Consider the following 24,144-nt stretch of genomic DNA (forward strand, 5'->3'; position numbering starts at 1 on the left):
TAAGTAGAAAAAAATGCTTGATTGAACTTGCCACTCATCCTGCTTCCTTCTCTCCTGTATAGCACATGTGTAAACAAAGACTTAAAGACCAATGCTACATTCAATAAATTGTTGTTCATTCAGCTTTCGTTGTAAAAATGCTGGTTTGTTCCCTTTCACCCTACATTCTGCAGGGATCTGTGAATATGCCAAGAAACCACAGAAATAGTGATTACAGTTGAAACTGGTATGTCAAAGAAATCTTTAAAACAAAAAATAAAGTACATGCAAAACTTACACTGTATATGCTCTAACTTACAGAAAAATGCATGTAAATATTTTTTGTGCTACACTCTTTCTGGCAATTGCAGACCAGTCACATTCCTCTGCTTATGTGCATCACATAGAATAAAAATTGCAAAGGGTCATGGCACAGAATGGGTTACACCAGAGCTGTTCTTATTCAAGTAGCTTTTCTTTTTTTACCAATGCAGGGATAAAGAAAGAGAAAGGGGAGTGAGAGATCTTTATATCATTATTAAAAGAAATGGTACCTTCAGATCACACATTTTCCCTAGAGAAAAAACACCATGCAACAAATATACATGATCAAAACACTGTATTTTCAAAACAAAACAGAATGATAGCCACAGCTTGATGTGCATGCCATCAGAAAAGCTGGAAAATCTAAACCTCTTCAGTTAAGTCAGTTTCTCTGTAATATTCACCATCCTTCAGAAAACATTTTTTACACAGTTTAAAACCCAAATGCACCTTAAAGAATGCACTAATCACCGGCCACTCTGTAGACTGTGGTAAAGTGAATCAAAATCTTCCCCCAAGTTTTGGAATTAGCTCCTTACTTAGCTGCTACACTGTCAACAGCTGGCACGAATTACTGGGAACATTTGGCTAACTGGATAATAAGGAGGATGGGCTGTGGTTGGTCCAAACACTACTTCACTGATCTGCTTTAATATATATATATATAAAAAAAATCTCATTAGATCCTCCTTTTCTTTTTTTTTTTTTAAAGGACTAATAACCCTACAAAGATTGGGTTTTCAATTTTATTCCCTCATTATGTGCAAACAATGTAACTGTATAACTCTCAGATGTTGCACAGGCTAGTGTAACCAAAGCCCAAATTCCCTATAATTTAATAATGCCTGTTTGCAACACTGATTCATCCTCACCCATATCACATCTCCACTGCTGTGGCAAAGCTTTACTACTCTGAATATATTTTTCTACTTGCTAAAAATTCATAAGCATAGATCACTGTAACAAAACCCCCAAACCCTGCTCCCATCTATCTTACCAAAGAGAAAATATTCATGAGACCAAGCTTTTTCCAAGCCACAGCTTCCAAATTATATTATTACAGACCCGTGCAACCAAATGCCACCCACTGTGACTTTGTTACATTATTTGCCTTGTGCCTACGCAGCTATCAAATTCTCTCCAGAAATCCATGTAGAAACCCAGTTCTAGCGGAGCAACATGCTCAAAAGTGGGTTTGTGCATGGCCTCTAGGGGGTCCAACTTCCAGAGGCATCTTTGCCATAGGAAGCTGCAGGGAATGGGCACGTTTACTAGGTGGTCCTTCTCCTTTTCCTTTCCACAGGTAACATGGAATCTAAAGAAACCATCTCAGATTACAGTCCCTGGAGAACGGCTCAAAGCAGGAACAAGTCTGATATAAAGCAATTACCCTATTTTTGCCAGGCATTAACAAAATCCCCAAATATCCAGGTAAATTCTGCATGCATGTTACATAGTCAGAGCATTCAGTTACAGCTGTCCTTGAAAAACATTGGATTATCCACTGCCTTTCCTTCCAAAAACAAACATTTAAAGGGCTGGCATTTTTCTCCTCTTTGATCAAAACAGTACTGTAACTTTTGAGGTAGAAGAGGATTAGTCCAATGTAATATCATGACTAAAGCTAAAATCAAACAAAAAAGCTAAACCAATTTTAATTTTTTTTTTTTAATCTTTGCTGAGAGTGTTCTCAGACATCTCATGAATTCTAAAAAGCATCATGTTAGCATCAACATCTGGTAGGTTAGTGGTATGGTAACTCACACTTTTGCTGTGAGCTACCAGATGTTGTTGAAGGGCTTTTTAATTTAGAAGGGCTGGGTCCATAAATTTGTCTTATATATTTCAGTAATTCACATTTGTATTATGTTGAACTTGATTTGGATAACAAGAAACACAGAGCAGCATTAGAATTCACATATCATCACTGCTACAGTGAGGGTCATCACTTGTGCAACATTTTTTCACAGAGAAAGCAATCTAAGCGAAGGTCAAGCCAGAAGGATAAATGTGGCTACTTTCTGGATTTCAATCATGCCAGTCATAAGTAAATCACCTTTTGAAAGGTACTTAATCCTTGCTTTAGAGACTGGAATTTAATAGCAGGCAATTGTGGCAGGTAAAAATTATAAATGGCTTTTAGATTCTTCCAGTCTTTTATACCCACACACTGCTACAGTGATTTCCAAGAGAATTTGTACTATGACAATACAGTATAATGCATAATTTTGGGGGAAGAGGAGAGGGAAAAGATGAATACACACTTTTTCAAAAAGTACATTTTCAAAGTAATATGCTTTATAACTTAAAAAACCAGCAAGAAAAAAAATGTTGATGGGTAGCCTTTTCAAAAAATAAGCTCTTATTTAGAGGAACTTGTGCAAGCAAAGAAATCCTAAACTGAATAGATAATTCCATACTTTAAGACTCAGAAATTTCCCTCTGATCTACACAGACATTGACTGTACTAAATAGAGCAATACAATGACCGACTTTGGAGTTTTGGGAATCACCAACAACAAATGCCCACTTACAAGGCTGAAAACTTCCATTATACTCCTTCAAAAATGGCACAATAAAAAAGGAAAATGAATACAAAAATAGTTTTTCCAGGACACTTTACAACTGCTCTACTACAGGAAAAACTGGCCACCAGTGGCACAAGAGAAAAGACTGACATGAGAGAATCTGAACTCCCCTCCAACTTCCTATCCTACCATAGGCAACCCTGACCTCAACAAGGTCCAACTGGTAACAAGGAAACAAGAGAAAAACTGTCAGCAATGTTTTCTGAGGAAACATAATGGAGGATTTCTGTAGAAGATCCTGACAACAGTCTAAAGCCAAAGGAAAAGCAAGAAGGCGGCATCTTAAGAAAAGGATGAAGGCGGTTTGTGCTCTTTAAAGGAGATAAAATGAGACAAAAGCAGGAAATGCTGTCCTTCCCTTATCCTGAGGACTTCTTAATGAAAGGTCAAGTATAGCCATCAATCAAGATAAGGAAGAGGCAACCAAGGGATGACCTTCTTTGAGGGGAAACAAGTATGTATCAGATAGCACTTTTACTCTGATACAGTCCTCCTCCATCTATGTGAGAGTAAAGAGAACACAGTTTCATGCCAGTGTTAATCCAAAAAAAAGTGAAAACTAAGCACTTGAGATGGAACAAAGACATGCAAGAGCCTATTAAGTCAAACACTAGCAGCTAAGGAAAAGCTTGCTTCCAAAATTCACAAGGAGTGCAATGGAATTCTATTCCTCACCACTCCTGTAGTTGGGCACTTGGCTTAGGAGACATCTCCTAGGGGCAGCCACTCTCACTAGTCGTTAACATTTTCAGTTTTGCCTGACCTCACACTTACAAAATTAAGGGACAGTATTTCCCTGTGAGTTATGCTTATAATATGTCATTTTGGGGAATGAAAACTCAGAATGTGTGGAATTGCATCTAAAGTAGACAAAAATCAAATATCCCTCAAAATCAAATGTAGCTATAGACAATTCTCAAAAAGAAAGCCTATATGGTTACCCTTTGCTGGCTTTCTCTGCCGACAACAGTTCATTTCTATTTCTTGGGCTAGTTTTAAAACATGGTATTGTTTCAATATCACTCTTTGGAAAGAATAACAAGTTTACCAGCTCTCGAGGTAGAAAGGCCTCCTCCTGACGAGCCACAATCAAAGAGACAGTTTCCCCTTGCTTTGTGCTCCTCAGCATAGCTACCAGCTCTTCCTGGGTCCTGCCAGTGATGTCCCGTCCATTCACCTACCAGACACAGAAGAACAGAGGATGTCATATCTATGAATATGAACTGCCTTTTATCATTTTCCCCTCACCTAACACAGGTGTCATTCAGTGACTGAGAGCAAAGAACAAATTAGCAACAGCTCCCACAATGTCTCCCCTCTGGCCCTGCACAGATCACTTAACCTTTTCCTCCTCATTTTCACCATCTGTTAAAGCAGCTCTGTAGTACTTACCCACCTTGCAGGGGGTTTGTGAGGCTTAATTAGTTTGTAAAGCACTTTGAAGATGAAAAGTGCAGAAACAAGACCTAAGTATTAAAACTGTTTACCTTAAGAGCTTTTTGAGGTTGGTAAGTAGAAATAACCCATTAGATAATGAGATTGTAACTCACAGGATACCTGAAAATTCTAAACAGACTGATTCAAGAAAAATTGCCTTAGAATGAGCACTTAACAACCTCCATATTAATTGGAGATTTTTGGACTCAGCTAAAGAGGCAAGGTTTTGTTCCTACACTGATAGGTTTATCTGCTTTAAGCACCAAGATGTTATCAGGTTTCCCTTGTTCAAACATCCCATGGACCCTTGTGAAAAGAACCATTTTTCCAAGTAGCGGTGTAAAACACTTCTTGACAAACAGCATAGAAGCCATGAGACTGACTTTCTTTAAACCAAGGGTAAGAATTGTAGTTCTATACATCAACAGTATGTATAAGGAAATAAAAGATTTATGACAAAATTAGCAATCAATATTCAGCAATGCAAATACAATGGATGTTTATCCTAACCTCCAGGATTCTGTCTCCTGACTGCAAACGACCATCTTTTACTGCTGCACCTTTCGGTAAAATATTCTTCACAAAGATTGGACCAGGACCATGTACTGAAGAGTCTCTGGTAACCACAGTGAAACCAAGTCCTTCTGGACCTAGAATGTCAGATAAAGAACTCCTAACATAAATTTCAACAAGCAAATGATGGTCATTAAAAGTAAGCAAACAATGTCAGCAACATATCACAGACACTCATTCAGCTTAGCTCTCAAAAAAAGAAAACAAACAAAAAGCTGTAAACATGAGCCCATTTTCTGCAGGGTCTAGAGAAGAAGTCTATCTACGTCAAAACACATACCTAAATCTTCTTGCAACAGCTACAGATAGAAGTACTTTTGGTAAGCACACAATAATACAAAACAAGCAAGAACTCTCTTTTTAAAGTGTTTGCCTTTTCTTTAGATTTAACATTAGCCTTCACATTAATGTCAGTAGTCTTTCATAGAATCAGAGCAATCAGAGGTGTTTATGTATCTATATATTATAATATAATATAGCATAACAGATTTTACGAAAACTTGGTAAATGGGAAGATGTCACATGATTTCAATGCAACTGCTGATGATGCGCTGTTAAGAAAGGACAAAGGGGTATTTCAAAGCTTCCATTAGTGAAGCTGTTTGCTGCTTGGAAGTAAGCAACCTCAAGTTTTAGGAGATAAATGCTATAAAAACTAATTAGGGAGTAAAGTCAGCATTAGTAGATACTGCTCATAAGCCACCAAAATCACCAGGAATAGCAAGGTTCATAAAAATCTTTTTATATTGAGCAGTATTACTACCCATGTGATAAGTTTTCAGAGATACCATCATGTCAGTGTCACATTGCTCTAATTTCTAAAAATATAAATTAATGTTTCTAAATCAAAAGCATTAGATCTAAAATGGGGAAAATTCTGAAGTAGGTTTTGTTAACGCAAAGCTGAAGAGTTCAGAAGTAAAAATGAGTTAAGAAATAACAAAAATTAAGAAATGAGAGCTTGATTACATTCATTATGTGTTAAAAGAATAAAGTTACAGACAGTTTCTAAAAGGGCCACTTCTATGATCAAATTTAACTCTCAGCCGAATCAGAGACAGAAATTAAACAGAAAACATAAATGCTAATTGGGATCTGCTTAAGCACATTTTACTACACGTGCATAAACCTGTTACTCCATGCAAAGACAGACAGCTGCAAGGAGCAGCAATTAAAGGCATCCACACAAAATCCTGCTGCCTGACAGTTGAATACATATAACAGAAGAAAAAAATAAAAAAATATTCAGAAAATAAACCAGGGAAATTTAGGTAAACTTGTGGTCAACTTCTTGGAAAACGTGAAACAGAGCAGAGTATACTTTAAAGGAATGTTTTAACAGTACTGCGGTCAATTAGCAGATATGAAAAAAATAAAAAAGATCGACATCAAACAGTTCAAATTTTTATTCTGTACTTTTAAAAAGGCTGAAGCATCTCTTAATATCACATGTTGTTAATGAAATAGCTTCCAGAGATGTCTTAAAAATCAGGATTTCTGGAAAATATATATCCAAAATTTGACTGTTTAGATATCCAATATCTCCATAAACCCAAAAGATGACTGTTGAGAAGACTGCTGTTAACATTCCTTTACCTTTTGGAAGTTTTGGAACTTTTAAATGGTAAATAACTTCCTTGTACTTTTAATGTCACTAGTTAAATTAAAAGTTATCATATCACTATAGGGAACATAATACAGAATTAATCATACAATCTCCAAAGACTTACCTTTTTTCAGGTCTATCTTTATTTTCTTTGCATTTTTTTTATTGCCAAAGCCCATAAGGGGAGACAGTGAGGGAGAAGATGGCTTTCTACTCAGACGTGGGAGGTTGGGGCTCTTAGCTTGTTGCAGCATTGCCTGTGCACCTGCCTCCAAGCTGCTTGTTCCAGAAAGATTAATTGTTTTCAGAGCAGGTTTTGGATGAATAGGAGGTGGTATCTTTGCTTTTGGAACTCCTTCTTCATTATCCAGAAAAAGAGGAGCGATAGCAGACTTCTCATACTGCTCTCGATTATAGGGAGGAAGGACTTCCAAGATGACACTTTGAAATTTCATTGCCTGACGGAAGATGTCCTGAGCCCTTGAAAAGAAAGGTATGGAAATTCACATAACTAATCAGAAAATTTGGACCAAGTCTGAAGTTGTTCACAGAGAATAAGACAAAAATTTACCTTACCTTCACATCTACATGGTCCCTTTTCTAAAAAGTACACATGAAATAAGATTTGTAAACTACAGCATTTACTTACATTTCAAGTAGGAACGGCATATCTGTCAGTATTACTAAGCTGCTACGAAAACATATCAGCCAGAATAAACTAATGAACACAATTCTTCATGCAGAGTATCAGGAAGGGAAGTTCTCATGGCAAAAGCTCATCAAAACACTGCTGAAGTTATAGCTTGCTATTTGCTTCAAGCGTTTGCTACATATTTTCTTGCTGGCATAGAGCACACTGAGCACTTATGATCAATTGTTCTTGTGAATACATCTGCTCCAAGCAAGCTCAGGTTTTTCCCAAGTCCAGTCTAGTGCTCCTCAGATTCCTTCATAATCCCCAATGCAACCGCTGGCTGATTCCACAGCAATAAAAAAGGATGAGGGTATAGGATAAATGGACATCTTCTGAAGAAGTATTTTAACTGCAAACAGTGCAACAGAAAATGATGATGGCTTGGGATGCACAGAAATCAGAAAAAACCCTTGTGACCAAAAAGGTGCAACTATTTGTATGTTTCTACATAAATGGATAAATAAATAAGTAGATATTACTCCCATCTTTCAAGCAGTAACCTCTTGCTAAGTGGATATGGGGACCTCACTTAATGTGTGTCTTTACAGATGCGCTCAATTGCAACGCCAGAAATTGTGTTAGAGCATTAATACAACTACACCCCTGGATAATGATAGGACAAGGAGGAACGGTTTTAAACTAAAAGACAGAAATTTACATCAGATGTTAGAAGAAATTCTTTACTCAAAGGGTGGTGAGGCACTGGAACAGGTTGCCCAGAGCAGCTGTGGCTGCCCCATCCCTGGAAGTGTTCAAGGCCAGGTTGGATGGGGTCCTGATCTAGTGGGTGGCATCCCTGCCCTTGGGAGAAGTTTGTAACTAGGAGATCTTTAAGGTCCCTTCCAACCCAAATCCATGGTTTCTGTGAATTGATATCGTGGTAACAATACAGTGTTCAGGTTCTCGTGCATTGCAAGGCAATTAAGACAAGTTGGCCAAAAGAACTGTTCATAAAGCCTTCCCTGGATTTTGGATAACCTGTAGATTTGGTCAATCAGGCCGTGTTACGAACCCTGGATTCTAAAGGAACAAACGAGACTTCTCTCTTTCTACACTTTCCTTTCCTACCTCCTGTTGAAGCAGACAGGTTTTCTTCCATCCTGCGAGTACAAACAGAAGTAGTAGCTGAAGCACAATTTGAGAATGAAAAGTCAAGAACTGCTTAGCTGAATTGGGTCAAGAGGGGAAGTAATGGCTACATTAATTTTTAAATAAATCATGGGGTCCTTTTAAGAACATTTTACTTATCTCCTACCTTGTGTGCTTGTCAGTCTAAATCAGTATTTCACTGAAGTCCTGGCTTTATACTCAGTTATGTAACAGGAGTCAATGCTGAAAGTACTTCTGCAGTAAATATTTTTGTACAGTGATACAGAAAGGAAGTCACCACAAATGTTTAATGTCTTGAAAACACACCTACTGCTTTCCCAGATCAACAGAGCCACACAGTGCCTCCACCTCGAAGCTTTGGGTGGCAGAAAGGAGGGGCTGTTTAAAGAGTGTTTTCTGTAGCATGAAGACATTGAAGTCAGGGGTCAGTCCCAATGGATACTGCTGTGGGAAAGAACCATCTGGGTCACACTGAGTGTATAAGCATCAAGAATCAGAATAATCACATTCATAGACAGGAGACACTGCTAGAGACAAACCTCAAACTTGGAAAAGAAAGGTAGCAAGGTTGTAGGAAGGTATTCTCTCAGCATCACCCTCAAGGATTAGGTTTCAGAGCTGTAATACCACTGTCCCCCAGTGCATCTGCAGAGGTTATAGGTTATCTGTTCACCTATAGCCCATGAAAGTTTTCAAGGACAGACCTTACCCTGATAGTAGAAACCATGGCATGCTTGCAGCATAAGGATGTAAAATCTTAACCGGGTTTCTTTCACACCCCATCTTCCTCCTTGCAAGTAGTCACTTGGTCACGTGTTACAAAGTAATTTAATAACTCAGTTTCAAAAGATTAATATTTAAAACACATGCAAGAGAAAATATAAGATCTCCTTCAAACAAAAAATAGTGGAAATAAGACATCCTATGGGAAAGCCTAAATGCAGTCTTCAGGGGCAAAATAACTGGCTGCACTTCAAAGAGAAAAAATAATGAATGGAGAAATTTACATTTCTTGAGACCCCAAATGCGTACTTTAAAGAAATAAGGGAATCAGTTAAAAGAGGTGCTAGAAACTCTGCAACACAACAGAATGTAATTGAATAGATTAGCAGCAAATGAAAAAGCAGACCAACAGTCCCAGTATATAACTATTATAAACATGGGAATACAGAAAGTAGGCTGCTGCTGTTACAGCTGCAGAAGCAGCAATCATCAGGAGCAACACTAGAAAGTCTCTGCTGAAAACTAGAAGAGACAGCATGTAGCAGTCTCTGCTAAGTGTTAAAACAGCTTTTACAAGGGTTATGCAGAAACGTCAATTTGAAACTAGCCAACTGATTTTCCTCTCAAAGGAGAATCTGATTGCTATTTCTGGGTCAACAGTCATTGGGACAATACTTTCTCATATCTTTTACAATTATTGCATTTCTGTAACTTGGACTTCTGTCAGGTTATGTCATGCCAGATGAAAACTAAAAAGGCATAGTCCCTGAGATTAGTTTCAACTTCAAAAGCAGAGTTTTTTAGCCATTCACAGTCAGGGAAGAGAGATGATGTAGAAGGCTAGTGTGGAAGACAATTCAGCAGAACAATGTAAGACTTGGAAATAGGCTAGAGCTCATCCAAAATATTCCCCTCAGTCCCCAAACAGGTGCTGAGTCCTCACTACCCACAGTTTTTCTCCTCAGGTCCAATGCAACTGCAACCACACTACTTGATTTTGTAACATAAGGAGACAGACCAACTAAATTGGGCTCTGCTCTCAATCACCTTTAAGTCACTTTTCACTCTCCCAATGAGAGAGAGATTGTCTAACAACTGGTCTCTCTAAGCTAGCTCTCTTCCAAGCCCCAAAATGTTACACAAGCTGCGAGAAAGCAAAATGTCCTGCATTTCTCATTTTGAAGAAAAGCCTGACAGAGAAGTGGAAAGTTTACTGCATTATTTCTAACTGTCCCAAAACATAGTAATCTTACAGAAAAATATGTAGTCCTTCACTCCACAAACATCTCGTGGGGTGAAAAGCTCTGGAGATCTAGTTACATTGAGAAGAAAACACAAAGAAGCCAACCAATTTGTAAAGAAAAGATCACACACGATTTTGAGAAGCAAGGTTTTGATTCAATCAATCTCATTTGAGAAATTTCATTACAAAACTACACAGGTGAGGAAACAAATGTTTTAATAAGATAGCAGCACTTATGTTCTGATAAAGTTGATATCTTAGGAATTTCCATGGATTGAAGAGAATGGTGTGTTGTACTGTATCACAGCACAATGCCTTTACCACCAAACATGCAGAAAGCTGTAACTGAAAAGCTATCAGGAGGCAAAAAGCAGAGTCTCAGAAACAAGAATACCTATGCTACACTGGTTTCGTGAAAACCTATTTTGCAAATATTTATCCCTAACTGTGAAATTACGTATTTGATTTAATCTGGAAGTCTTGAACATTTGGCTTACTGTTTAGAAAGTTAAGCCTTGACTCCCTTGACATCTCAATAGGTTTTTGTTATATTATAAACAATCACTCAGCTGTCTAAACATATGGATTAAAAGCAAAAACAAATTACTATTTAATTACTACAGCAAATATCTGTGATATTTGAGAGGCTATTCTTTTGTGTAACTATGTCACATTAATTGACAGACGATCAAAACAACCTGTTACTTAAAAAAACATTTGAAATAGATAATAAATGTCAACAGACTTTTAATAAAAGTCATAAGAAGTGAGACCTACCATTTAGCTCAACTAATCATAGTTTGACAGTAGTAGTATTTATAAAAAAAATTAAATGCTCAAATAGCTGCAGCACAAAAAAAAATCTTATTTCATTTGCAAAAGAATGTTAAAAACCATGCTGTGAAGTCGACTCATTCTGAAGGTCTTATGAGGGAAAAATTACAAGGGAAATATAGTAAAAATAACAAAAGCGCTAGAAAGTGAAGATAGGGATTAAAAAACTTAATGCTACTCAAATTAAGGAAGCCCAGTAAGTTCACTAATACTACAGGAACATATGTCTCCTCAAACTTTACCTTATTTGGAGGTTTCAGAAAGAAAATTGCAATGTTTCTGCCAGGTATCAGTTTTACAGGTATTTTCTCTCAAATAGGTATTAATCCCTTTAAGAATCACTTAAACACAGCACTGTATAAAATCCTGGGTAGTTAGAAGTATCACTAAACCAGCACTTACTGTGCAAAGGTTTTATCTGTAAGGTCCACGTGGTTAATCTTCACAATGCACTCATTTTCATGGAAAAGACCATCACGCCTAGATCTGCTGTCTTCTTCAATACCACGGATGAAGAGTCCCAGCATCCTAAAAGGCAAAAACTATCCTTATTGTGCTGATATGAATTTATAGCAAGTAAACATAGATATTAATCTCTGTGTAGGAGATGACAGAGGAGATGGCTATGAAGTGCTTAACCTAGAGAAAGGATTTCCAGCTCACTTATTAACTAAAAAAGAGGGGATTCCAAGAAACACCAAGAAGAATTGCTGGACATTAAGGCTATACTACAGAACTTCAGAAGCATTAACTTCTGTAGGTCATACTTGGAGAAAACAGAAGAAAACACCTATATCTCCACTCCAGTTAAAAATGCCAATGTAGCTTACGCAATATTTTTCTTCCACTAAGTAAGATTACATTGCTCCAAAGAAAAGAACAGATTAAAAGTAATTTTCTACCTTAACTACAACAAAATAAACAGGCATTACAATTTAAGACAAAAAACAACTGACATTTCTACTTCTGAAAAGTCTGGGAAACTTTTAAGTTGCCAAAGCCCCTTGCTTTGATACAAGACAGTGATACTACAGACTCATGTGGCAGAACAGCAGCAGAATTTTAAAACCCAAGTTGTTTGTTAACAGGCTAAGTGCAAGTGAACACTGAGGTGCAGCACAGAATAATGCAGTAAGTGAACATGTGTGGGTGGTGCAAAACTCCAGTGTTGATAACTCTGCTGGGAGCGCCAGGCTAGTCCTGACCTAGCTGGGGCATCTCTGTATTGCAAACTATAATTCAACATAGATATATCCAATGATACCAGTACAATGCCCAAAAGACCCTGACAACCGTGTGTTTGTGAAGAACTTTTATAATCAATCTTTGTCCACTAAATTCCATACCACATCAGCATCAAAGGCAGATGACCTTTAGAGACCATTTTCTATTGGTTAGACTCCATAAAATATTAATGTGCAATTTTCAAGGTGCCAGAACTCCAATCACAAAACAGAAGTCTTGTATTTTTGTCTCAGCTTCATGAGCCCCTCATATATATGTCCATTCAACAGATTTGCAGCATGCCATTAACTATTTCAAATGACACTATATTCACTGTGCATCTGATTTTAGATTAACTGTATAATAAGATTTAAAAATTTATACTTGTGTCCTATAAATTACAAAGTGAAAACTTGGTTCCTACTGAATATTACTTCTTCAAAAGATCTAACAGGAAAAAAAGTGTTTTAATAGCATAAAGATTCTCTTACAAGAGACAGTGGTGAGGGGCCACAGCCCTTTTGATGACAATCAAAAATCTAAATCCTAAGAACTAATGAAATACAATTATGTTAAGATGCAAACCAGTAAAAGTAGAGAAATAAAAGAAATTACAAATTAAGCTGTTGCTCACTAATCCTATGTGCTTAGATGCTGCATCCATATAATGCAATAGGACAGCCCACTTATCTGGAACTTGTTGTGTGTGCTGCACTGACTGAGTGGCTTGAGTTACATATGCTGTGGCAGCCTAAATTCACTCCTCCATTACTTTTTTTACACAGCCTCAATTTTAGCATTATTTTAATGCACTATTAAATTTTAATTTCCTTTTTTCATTATATTTAACTGCAAAAGAAAGGGGGGAATTATTTCCACTACTTTTTGTAGTTCTGTAAACTACGATTTTGTAAATTAGTACTATTTTTTAATGACCTCTTAAAAAATCTTTGGTCTGTGGCAGCACCAGGCTAAAGCCAGCATTACCTTATTAGAAGATAACTTTACGATTGAAATACCAGACCAAGTTAGTCATGGCCAGTATGTCCCTATAAATTCTATCATTTCATTAACAGAAACAAAAGATGCTCTCCTGTACTTTCTCATGTTATGATGAGTTACAGTTTATACACGAGTCTCAGGCTTGATTAAATAAGAGGGTCAAGCGATTTAAGTCACTCTAGTGCTTTAACAAAGGTATCAGTAGGGTTCTGCCAAGGGTCATTAACATTGCTAGACAACTGTCTAAACAACAAGTAGTTAATCTCTCAAAGGCTATTCTGCTCCAAGGGATCCCCAAAAGCATTTGTAAATAGGGACATATTAACATGCATGTAATGTAGACCAAAGAATGCCACTTCTTCATGGCTTTAAAGGTTGCACTCAACACAGTGATACTTGAGTACAGAACTGTATTTCAGTCACAATAATTACTGATTTTAATAGCTTGCAATTTTATCACTTTTTTTTTAATGAATGATCTTGAAATACAGTGTACACACTACAACTTTTATGGCATGCCTATATAAAATCTGCATTTCATAGTGTGGTAACAAACATAAGTGCCTCTTTCAAGACAAACAGGCAGCCTGCACAGCCAAGGACACAATTCGGACCTCCTACAGTTCCCATCGAAGACCAACTTTCTTCTTGAGACAGTGATGACATTTTTACAGGCAGCAGGTGGACATCTATTTTCCCTTTCGGTAAATAAAACAATCCTAATTGATTTGGGTCCACTTACAAACTCAGATCTTGCCAAGAAAACATTTATACACACAGACCTTTACAAGGTAATTCAATCCTTCACATTCTCTGTCCTACATGCAAGTTGACAGTAAAGAAACATTTAAGAATTAGACAAATTTTACTTTTGCAATAATTATCTTTGTGTTACAGGCAGCCATTTTACTATAGAGTCATTTATAGCTCTTATTCACGGCTGCCAGGGTCAAATTAACTCTCTGGCTAACCCTCTGTATGTAAAATTTCAGGCTAGATTTTTTTTTATTTTTTTTTTTTAAACACATCTGAGTTACCTAGCTTGGAAAACAGTTATAACAAAAATGCTGACGCAGTCTTAACTACAGCACATCAATATGAGCACACTGCTATAATAGGCTTTTGTGATCTCAACAGACTATGTTAAATCATTTATAATTAAAGTAATCGCATTGTGACAAAGAAAAGTTCATGATACAGTGCACATTTTCTAAATGCTATACAACCAAATCTGAAAGATGGCTTGAAAAATATGAGATGTGAACAGGCAAGCAATTTTTTTGACTTTTCGTGCCTGATATATCACTAAGGACGGACCTATGCAGAGACATCCGATTAGGAAAATCCAAACAAAACAAACAACAGTAAACTGGAAGAAACAAACAAAAAACCAGCAACACAACCAAACCCAACTAAACACCACACAAAACTACAGTCTAGCTTACCATTCAGAGAATAAAAACAGAGGCAATTAAAAGGACATATATGAACAAAGAGGGTGGTATTGACTGAAAGAACTGGACGTGGCACCTAGTGCTATGGTCTAGCTGACAAGGTGGAGATCTGTCAAAGACTAGACTCAATTACTTTGGAGATCTTCTCCAACCTAAATGACTCTATGGTTGCCCAATATAGAACTTAGGCTAGTTAATATTTCGGTAACAGAAAACAGTGTCATACACCAATTTTCTTTAAAGTATTTGTTTTCCTTATGGTAAAAAGGAGGTATTTGAAGACAAGCACAACTGAAATCCTTTCATTAATATACTTCTTGAGCAATGCAGAAAATATCTTACCTTCCACTCAAAGATGAAAAGAAGGGCACTACATGTATTCCCAAGGGTCCACCTTCCCCAGAAATCTCCACTGTTTTTGTCAATTCACTAAAAAAGAGCATAGGAAAACACATCTCATATGCTTATTCACAGAATTCTCTATGTTAAAAACAAATTCCTGATTGATCAGAGAGTGGAAAGGGTAGAAAAAATATTTGACTCAGAGCTCACTAATATATAAAAATATGATGAAAAGTAAAACAGCTATGCAATTCTTTATTTTTTTATATTAGCATTTTTGTATTTTAAAAGGGAAAGAAATCAGTTACTAGATATTTTCCTAAGTTAACCCCCAAGTAAATTAATTAGAATATTAAAGAATAAGCTTTTAAGTGAGGAGAGACTTCATCATCAAAAAAAAAAGAAGGGGGGGAGAGGTTATTCTACATATTCTTAATTTACGCTCCACATTAGCTGCTTCAGTCAGTTTCCCCATGTGGCCACATTATAAACATGAAGATCACACATCAAGGACATCAAGCCTATAAGCAAATTAGTCAAATCATATTTAAATATCTTCATTTCTGCCCTCAGTTGCGTACAGCCTGACAAACAAAGAAAAAAACAAATTGTAATCAAAAGTGCAACTCAGCTCATTTTATCAAAAAGTTTCCTTCCTTAAACACCATTATCAAAACCCTCTATACTACCTCTGACAGATTTTTGCTGTTTCATTTCCTATTGAGTATTTTACACTGCCAGCCTTACAGTGACCTTTTCTCTATTCTGGGTGATCCTAATTTGAAAAGGAAGGTACTTCAATTGGCTACAACATTTAAAAAAGAAATTAGTAGCAGCTGTATTTCAGCAGATCACGTTCCTTCTCTCTATACTAGTGTACATCTTCTGTAACACCCCCTCCCCTCAAATTGTACTGAACACCATCAACAGGATTAGTGGCAGTGGACAGCGAGTGGGTATTTCCACTCGCATCAGAACACTCTTACACCACAAGCTACAAGCTCACCACATGCCTGCCAATCCTACAGTGCTGACAGAGCACGGCAAACTCAACCAAACGGCCCCTTTACACACTGCCAGGAGTTAAAGATTCAGTCTAACTGATGCAAGGGCAGGCTGACAGTGGGGATAACAGTTCTGACCTTCCTTTAAAAACCATACAACGGATCTAGAGGGCACATGTTTGCAGAGTAAGATGACCAAGCTGACTCTTCCACACCACCCTGCCCTCCCCCTCAAATTATTTTTCTCTAGTACAACGACTTCCTCTGGGATCAGCTGACTGTTTTTGCTGACCCATGGTCTTATGATCATTTGATATGACGCAAGAATCGGCAAAAATGTACCGGTATAAGGCAAGACACAGTTACACAGTGGCAACACACAGTTACACTACATCAGATACAACATAAAAACATGTAGCACAGCTAAACCCTCTCACAAGGAGCACAATTACTAATGACAAGAGTGAGTTTTGGGGAGGTGTTTTTCTTGTAAACTATTCTTCCAAAAAGGCCGACGCTGTAATGAATTTATGTTCCATAAAAATGAAATAGAAAGACCCTGAGCAACAAACCACCACTGATCCCAAAGCAACAGGTTTACATACTAATGTATTTATAGCACAGGCACCATCAACAGGCATTTGTAGATTTTTTTTTTTTCCTGTATTGCCCCTCCTCATTAATCAAAATTCTGACAAAATCTTCCTCTAGGTTTTTTTACATATACTTTTTTCTAGGGAAACTAGTCAGAAAAACTAATCAGGGTGGTTACCAAAAACCTCCACAGTGAATTCATAGGAAATTAACTCCTCTTTGAGTTCCATCTTCTACTTCCTTCAATTCTCTTAATACACAAAGAAAGATAATTAAAGGGCTACTTTTATTGTCTTTTGAACTTCTACAGCACCAAAATGCATAAGTAAAATAAGTAGCCAAACCCTACAGATCCAGAAAACAATCAGAAGTAGTGAATGTCCTTTCATTTGTACAGGGAAAATTTAAATAAGTTACAGTTATCCCCAGATAACCCTGCACGTTGTTTAAGTACTTCAGGGAAGAGCTGTCTTCCTGAGCAACTGTGAAACAGAGCAAAAAGTTTTTTGAGGGCTATCACGACAGACAGGTTCACTGTCATATTAAATCAATGCATTTACAGTTATAAGTAGGCTCAAAGCCAAAGAAAACAAACAAGCATATTTTTAAATCTAACATGAAATCTACACACTAAGAAAAACAGGCTTCTTTGTGTAAACCAATAGCCCACATGTACATTGTGTATTACTTTTAAACACTGAGGTAGAAGTAAAAAACTTTTACCTAAAACTTATGGATGTTCTAAATATGCAGAATAAGACACTCTGTATGCATATATTAAAAAGGGTACTTTGGAATTACAATTTTAATCAAAAATCTATGAATCTAAAGACTTCTTTTTCCTCAAATGTGATTCTTAATTACATCTGAGAGGAAAACTTCCCTTCAAACCAACTTTCAAGAATCTTTGAGGACGTTATTTTTATATTATACCTATGAAAGCATGACAGTTAAAAATTTAAAAACTGGGACATCTGGGGTTTGGTTTGTTTTTTATTTGTTTAGCAACTTCAAAGATTAGAAATTCAGACAAATTTGGCATCATTCACTCATTCTGTCCCTCTTTGGGCACATTTAATCTGCCCATGAGAACAGCTGAACTCACCTGTGTACTATTCCACATTGGCTTACAGTTTATACTATACTGGAGAAAGTATTCAGGAATAGGGCATGCCTGAATGAAATCCTAAATAGGATGAGCTTTAAGAATACTAATTACTAAACTCCACAGGCACAAGGGACAAAAAGATGCTGGGACTCTTCAGTTTGACAGAGCCAAGTTAAAAAAATTTAAAAAGGGAGTGGGAGAATGCAGAATTGCTTTCCACTGCAGGTTGATAACTGTGATATTGACAACAGAGAAGGTAACTTATAGATTTTCTGCAATATTCAACACTTTTAAGAAACAAACCAACCCCCAAAATAGGAAAAAAATTAAATTCCATAAGTTAGTAACCCACTAGTGACATACTCCTATTTTAAATCTCCCCTACAGATCTTAAATGCCTTTTGCAGCAAAAGAAAACACAAGTCCGGCCTATCCAGTGTAAAAGTCATGGAGTCCAATTGCTAGATGGGGAGGAGAGGCTGGAAGCATTGGTGAGCAATGCACAGAGGGTGCCTCGGTGTGTTACTGTTTGTGTCTCCTGTACGTTCTTCAAGGAGCAGACAGAGCTCCTACCTCAGAAAAGACTGTCCCTGCTGAGTTTGGAACTCAGTCTCTGTGGAACACATACAGATGTATTCTTACAGCAGTCAAAATAAGGGAACTTTTAAAAAGCATTTATGTGGGTGAAATTTATCAGAACTGCAGGGTTCACCCCAACCAGACACACAGCACTCAGGCTTCTTCAAATGGCACCTCCCTGCCCCTCACTGCACTGAAGGTGCCTCAGAGGTCTCACTGAAGAGAGAACACCTGCCTAGTATGACCTGATCAAAGACCACATTCAGCACTGTACTATTGATTTTTAACCTGAGGGAGCTGTCATCATTTACTATTTAAATTCTTCATTGCTTGATGTTATTGATTTCTGACAGATTCTTTACCGTCTATCACATTTGTCTGGAAGGCTTGCCATGCATATTATTAAAAATGTTGATGAGCACTGTTTAGTAAAGAGAGAGATAGAGAAGGCATACATGTGTGTAGTGAGCATGCTCAGCACTGGTAATATGGAAAGCAAAATTTAAATGGAGTGCTGCACATTCAGCAGTGCATATTTAGTGGTGAATCAATGTGATCCTCAGGTTGGCAGTGTCCTCGCTGTCGAATACTATAGCTCCCTCTCCTGAAATCTGTATCAAGAATTAGCAGTTTGTCAGTTTTGCAGTGGGAAAAGATCTGTCAGCTGAAAGCTTCTCTGCAAACTACCCAACAACACTCACAAACTGATCCGAGCCACTGAGAACTCAGAGATGCTTAGAAGGGAACTCTCTCTAGAAATAAATGTTTTGGAGTTTTGCAGCAGGGCTAGTTCACTAAGGTACTTTGACCTTCCTCAGTTAAAAATGCTAGGAGAATCTTGGTAGCAGTTCTCTTGGAGAACGCAGCAGAGACAGCCTAAAGCAGATTAATTGTTTTGCAACACACTGAAGACAGTACCTTGGAAAAGCTGCTTTCTGCATGGGTTAGTGGGCAAAACTTGTCATCATGTGTATGTCACAACAATCTACTGCCTGAGTAAACACAGATCAAGTATTTACCATTCCAATGGCATTTTCCTTTGCAATTCTACTCAACACTTTCTTGTGTGTGTCTAATAAAAGGTACAGATTAGTAAGATGCTATATCTGAAAAAAAATCTTAGTGCAGGATGTCAGTCTTTCCCTTGCAAACAGAAAAGCACAGCTGATATTCTGAACACGCTTTGTGGTGTTTTATTGACCACAGTCAAGTAAAAGACAAAATAAATGTTACTCAAATGTAGAAAGTTCACAGATGAAGTTATTAAGCTGCATCTCCTTGCTTGTTCTTCACTGTGCCTCCAGCCCCACCAGGCAATTCCAGCAGAGAATCCATCGACAAAGGGTGTTGACATTTGGTAGCGAGCACAGGCCTACAGGTGACGTCAAGTTCCCAAAGGGGACTTTAACAAGGAAGACTGCACAGATTTATCCAAATAAAGAGGGTGGTGACTCTGTCCATGTACTTTTTTCACAGACTAAGCTAGTACAGTTACTGATGGTAATGAAGTATTTGTACTCATTCTTCCAGAGTAGTCAGCAAAACTGAACCTGTCAGATAGCATACTTCCCACCCATCTCCTACCCCTTTTCCACATTTTTCCTTCCATCTTTTCAACTAGGTACCTAAAGGTCTGTTGAAAGCCCTGAAGAAGAAATTGAAATTCCAGATGTTAAATAACGTGGACATACTCAAATGATGAAAATCCAAACAATAAACGGGGATGGAGAGCACCCTACAGGGAGAGGAGAACACAGCTGAAGGTGTAGTCAAGGATGAGCTTTCCAGGCACAGTTAAGGAAACTGCTCACTCTTTTACAAGAGACAGGCAAGCTTCAGCTGCTCCATTCTACACTAAACTAAAAAACAAACTACCCACAAAGTTCAAATATTTACTATGAAATAAGGCCAGATTCTTCCAGTTTCAATTTGAAGAGGAAACAAATCACCTTCTCCTAACTAAAATGTGTTAATCCAGATTTTTTGTCCCACTAAAATTAGTTAGTTCTCACACGATTAACTGTCTAAAGGTTTGGAGAGAAACCAGACAGCCTGCAGGCACCAGAGTTTTGTGTCTTTTTTGTCTTTAAATCAAGTTGTTCCAATTCTCTGTTAGACTAATGAAAGACACAGTAGGTTAAAAAAGGAAAATACAGAGAAGGAAAAAAATTCTGCAGCTACACTTTAATTATGTATCTACAGTGCTTAAACCAAGGAACTGACCCTGACCTCTGCTAAAAAGAAGTGGGAAGACAGCAAAACAGAACATAATGAAAACACATAATGAATTATCTATGCATAAATTACCCTTTGAGTTCCAACTAATCCAGTGCTATTAAGCTAAACATCCACTTCCAAGCAGATTCATGTTTACTGTTTCTTAACACCATCATTTTTACTAAAAAAAAAGCAAGGTTTACAGACCCGGTATTTCAATGAACAGTGGGCGAAGGAACTCAACATTAAAGGTTGTGACAAATGTCTACCTGACAATCTATAGAGTATCAAGATCCTGTTCTTTAAAAATCTTTCAAACCTAGTACAGAACATGAAAGGATGCAAGAAGAAATACAAAATTTTATACACTGATGGCATTAGCTTGGCTTCTTTTACCCTGAACATTATTTTTACCAGCAAATAAACAAAATAATTAAAAAAAAAAGCCACCTCCAGAATTTACAAAAAACGTTCCAATGACACAATGTTCAACTCTCAAAATGTCAAATTAAAATTTTCAGACTCCTGAGGGACACAGTCCTGAAAAATTTCCCAGTCCTTTTCCAGTGAAATGTTTTAAGAGGATCCAGGCAAAACTTCCCACTAGCTTCTGAGTAGAAGAGCTAAAAATCCTCTCTATGGCCACTGGTTTACCCAACGTGCAACTAGTTTCACCTACTTAAATCAGTGAACTGATCTTCTTCAAATGGAACAGTTTTCCTACTTGAGTGAGAAGTATAAAACAATCGAAGTCTGGAGCCTTTAAATTCAACTGTTTGGGATTCACAATCATGAAATATTAATCATGGTATTCTTTTTTTATGCTTCCCTCTGAAATACCCATTTATTGGCTGTGGTCAGAGAAGGAACCCTGACCTCAGACAGGTTGGTGCTCAGATCATTTTTTTAGGGTGATGAGTTGCTATTTTGCTGAAGTGCTATAAGACCTTCAAGATTACCAAACTCAGTGAAAGCTGCAGGGACAATATTAGTTTTCCTTCTTCTATAGCACGGAAAAGCTTCCATAGCATGGAGTAGCTCACAATTAGGCTGAAGTATCATATTTACTAACATCACTGAACATGGTTTATTTAAATGGCACATTTAAATGAAGGCTTAAGGTATCACGACTTGGTGGTCCTTCATGGCCCTAACACCTTTGGAATACAACAAGGAAGATACCTGAATAAATCAGAATTATAAGTAACACTTTCTTTCAGAATAAACAGTGTAAAAGGAGTCAAATCAGATATTAAGATCCTAGTTGTACTACTTGTGGAAAAAAATAGTTTTCTTATTTAATATTATTTTATTAATAAAACCTTCTTTACTTACATTCAATCAAATTAAATAACAGTGAGATAGACGGTCTCTAGTGACTTACTATTTTCCTTTATAAACCCATTACTCCTAATGAAAACACTTTTGGAAAAACAGTTTAAAAAGCTTCACTTAGAAGAAAAAAGCCAAACAAGAATCAAATTTACTGCCTTAAAATTTAAATTCTCTGACTTTTATAATTCCAGTGAATTTCACAGAAATATGAACTAACTATGCTTTACAAAATAATGTATTCAGAATTCCTCTAAAGTTCACTGTTTGAAGAAACTGAAATATGTTACAAATACTTCAGTATAATTCACAACTTTGAGGAAAAAATCCACATAGTACCCACCTCAACTCTTGCAGGCAAAAAAAAAATAGTGTTTTCTAAATTCTCCTTAGGACACAGGAACTACAAGCAAGGTATATTTTGGTAGAATTATTTTACTGGGACTGTATTTAAAGAAAGACTGATCATTTCTCTTTATTTTGGTTTGGTTTTCATTTATTTGGTTGGGTTTGGCCATTGTTTTTCTGAATGCGTCAACCTCAAGATTAATACAAGTAATTTAAAAAAACCCAAACAATTACAACCAATGCAGAAAGATTCTTGGGAATATCCTTTTCTGGCCAGCTTTCCCTCTGCTCCCTGTCTGTTCCACACTGATGCTCAGGCACCAGTCAAGTGGGCCCCTATCTATATTCTTTACCACTTTTCCTTCCACAGTCCTCCGTCAAGACAGTTTGCAGAATTCAGCAGAAATTGTAAGAGAGCTACAGAAATTTAGGCTTATTAATGACTGTTTTTTGACAAGGTCAGAGGAGACTCGGCCATTCCAGAAAACTGAAAAACTCTGAAAAGCATCACAGAGGTTTTTCTCGTCAGCATTTCCAGTGGCCACCAAATTATGAAGATTAAAAAGCAAACGAGTATCACAACCTTCTTCTGAAGAATGCCAAATGCAAGCAAGGAATTGTTTAACTCGATAAACAATGATATGCTCTTAAAAAAATTCCTGAGAGGACTTAGAGGGTCTAATCCACCCTAGTAAAGTCATAAGGACAACAGTAAATATGAGCATAGTGTGCACAGAGCTTGATTAATCCCCATTACAAATTAACGGATCGAGAGACAAATGAGTGCATATATTTGGTGATGCATAATAATTACCTCAGGTGAAACAAGCTGTAGAAGTCTTTAGCAACAACATTCCTTAAAGAGAAAATAAGCATTAGCAACTAAACTAAGTTCTATACCTGCATGATGAACACTAATCAGCTGGCATGTAACTTAGAGGCCCGACAGGTGCAGAGAAAGCTGGAAGAGCACTCCAGTTCTTTTTCCTAATGAGACCATTCTAAAAATATGTACCAGCATTAGCAGGCAAGAGAAGAAATTACAAAATGGTATATGCACTAGGTGACAAGGAGGCCTCCAAAAGGGAGGAAAAATACCAGACAGTGGGTTGAAAACCACAACTGTACCAAGATCATAAAATCTCCCATAAAATAAATGAAATTATGACATAAAGAGTAAGAAAAACTAGAAATTATCTCTCTTGTATGGAAAAGATTGATTTTTGATACATTCTAAAAAGAAAGGTAATCCTTCTATCAAAATCCTGGCATGGCCCAGAAGACCAGCAAGGTTCGAATCTCTGCTCTTGCAAACTCCACCACAGGCTGTGGGTATATATTCATGCCTCTTTCCCAGCCCTCATGTAGGTAAAAAGAGAATATTAACCCTTGTTTTTTCTCAGGTGTTTGTGAGGACAAATGCTCTCAGCACGCAGATACTACTTACTTCATGGGTTTCATTTTATACTGTTTTGACAAACAACTATAAGCTGCAGAATTATAGCAAAGGATTATTTGCTATCACCAAAATCGAAACAGAGTAATTTTTCACATTTTAGCTGTCACACAGAAGTTTGCCATGTAACTCATCCTAATTTCATTATACAATGTGCTACATATACCACTACAGTTCTGCAACAAACACAACATACTGGACAAAGGACTGAATTCCTTCACCTACCCAAAAAGGTGGTTTTAGCACAACCTGAATCACCAGTCAGAAGTGAAATTTCAGCTTATGGTGAGACAGGAAAAGAGCAGCAGGGAAACATTTTGCTCTATATTTACCACGTCAAGTCCTCTAATGCCACTACTGACTGACCTGCTCT

At 37.2% G+C, this 24,144-nt stretch overlaps 1 protein-coding gene across 9 annotated transcripts in view; it reads right to left on the reverse strand.

The window, feature by feature from the left end:
- Nucleotides 1-24,144, reverse strand: part of PARD3B (par-3 family cell polarity regulator beta) — a 406,048-nt gene that overhangs the window by 217,013 nt on the left and 164,891 nt on the right. For 8 of the 9 annotated variants that reach the window (XM_064660627.1, XM_064660625.1, XM_064660626.1 and 5 more), the window contains 5 exons: nt 15,134-15,220; nt 11,514-11,639; nt 6,632-6,987; nt 4,839-4,978; nt 3,940-4,068 (listed from right to left, as the gene is read on the reverse strand). In XM_064660627.1, the coding sequence (XP_064516697.1) occupies nt 3,940-4,068; nt 4,839-4,978; nt 6,632-6,987; nt 11,514-11,639; nt 15,134-15,220 (838 nt within the window). Of the gene's footprint in view, nt 1-3,939; nt 4,069-4,838; nt 4,979-6,631; nt 6,988-11,513; nt 11,654-15,133; nt 15,221-24,144 lie in introns of those variants that run through there. The other variant, XM_064660631.1, reaches the window with a different exon arrangement.

The sequence above is a fragment of the Pseudopipra pipra genome, chromosome 7 (assembly GCF_036250125.1).
Source record: "Pseudopipra pipra isolate bDixPip1 chromosome 7, bDixPip1.hap1, whole genome shotgun sequence".
In the NCBI taxonomy this organism is placed as follows: Eukaryota; Metazoa; Chordata; class Aves; order Passeriformes; family Pipridae; genus Pseudopipra; species Pseudopipra pipra.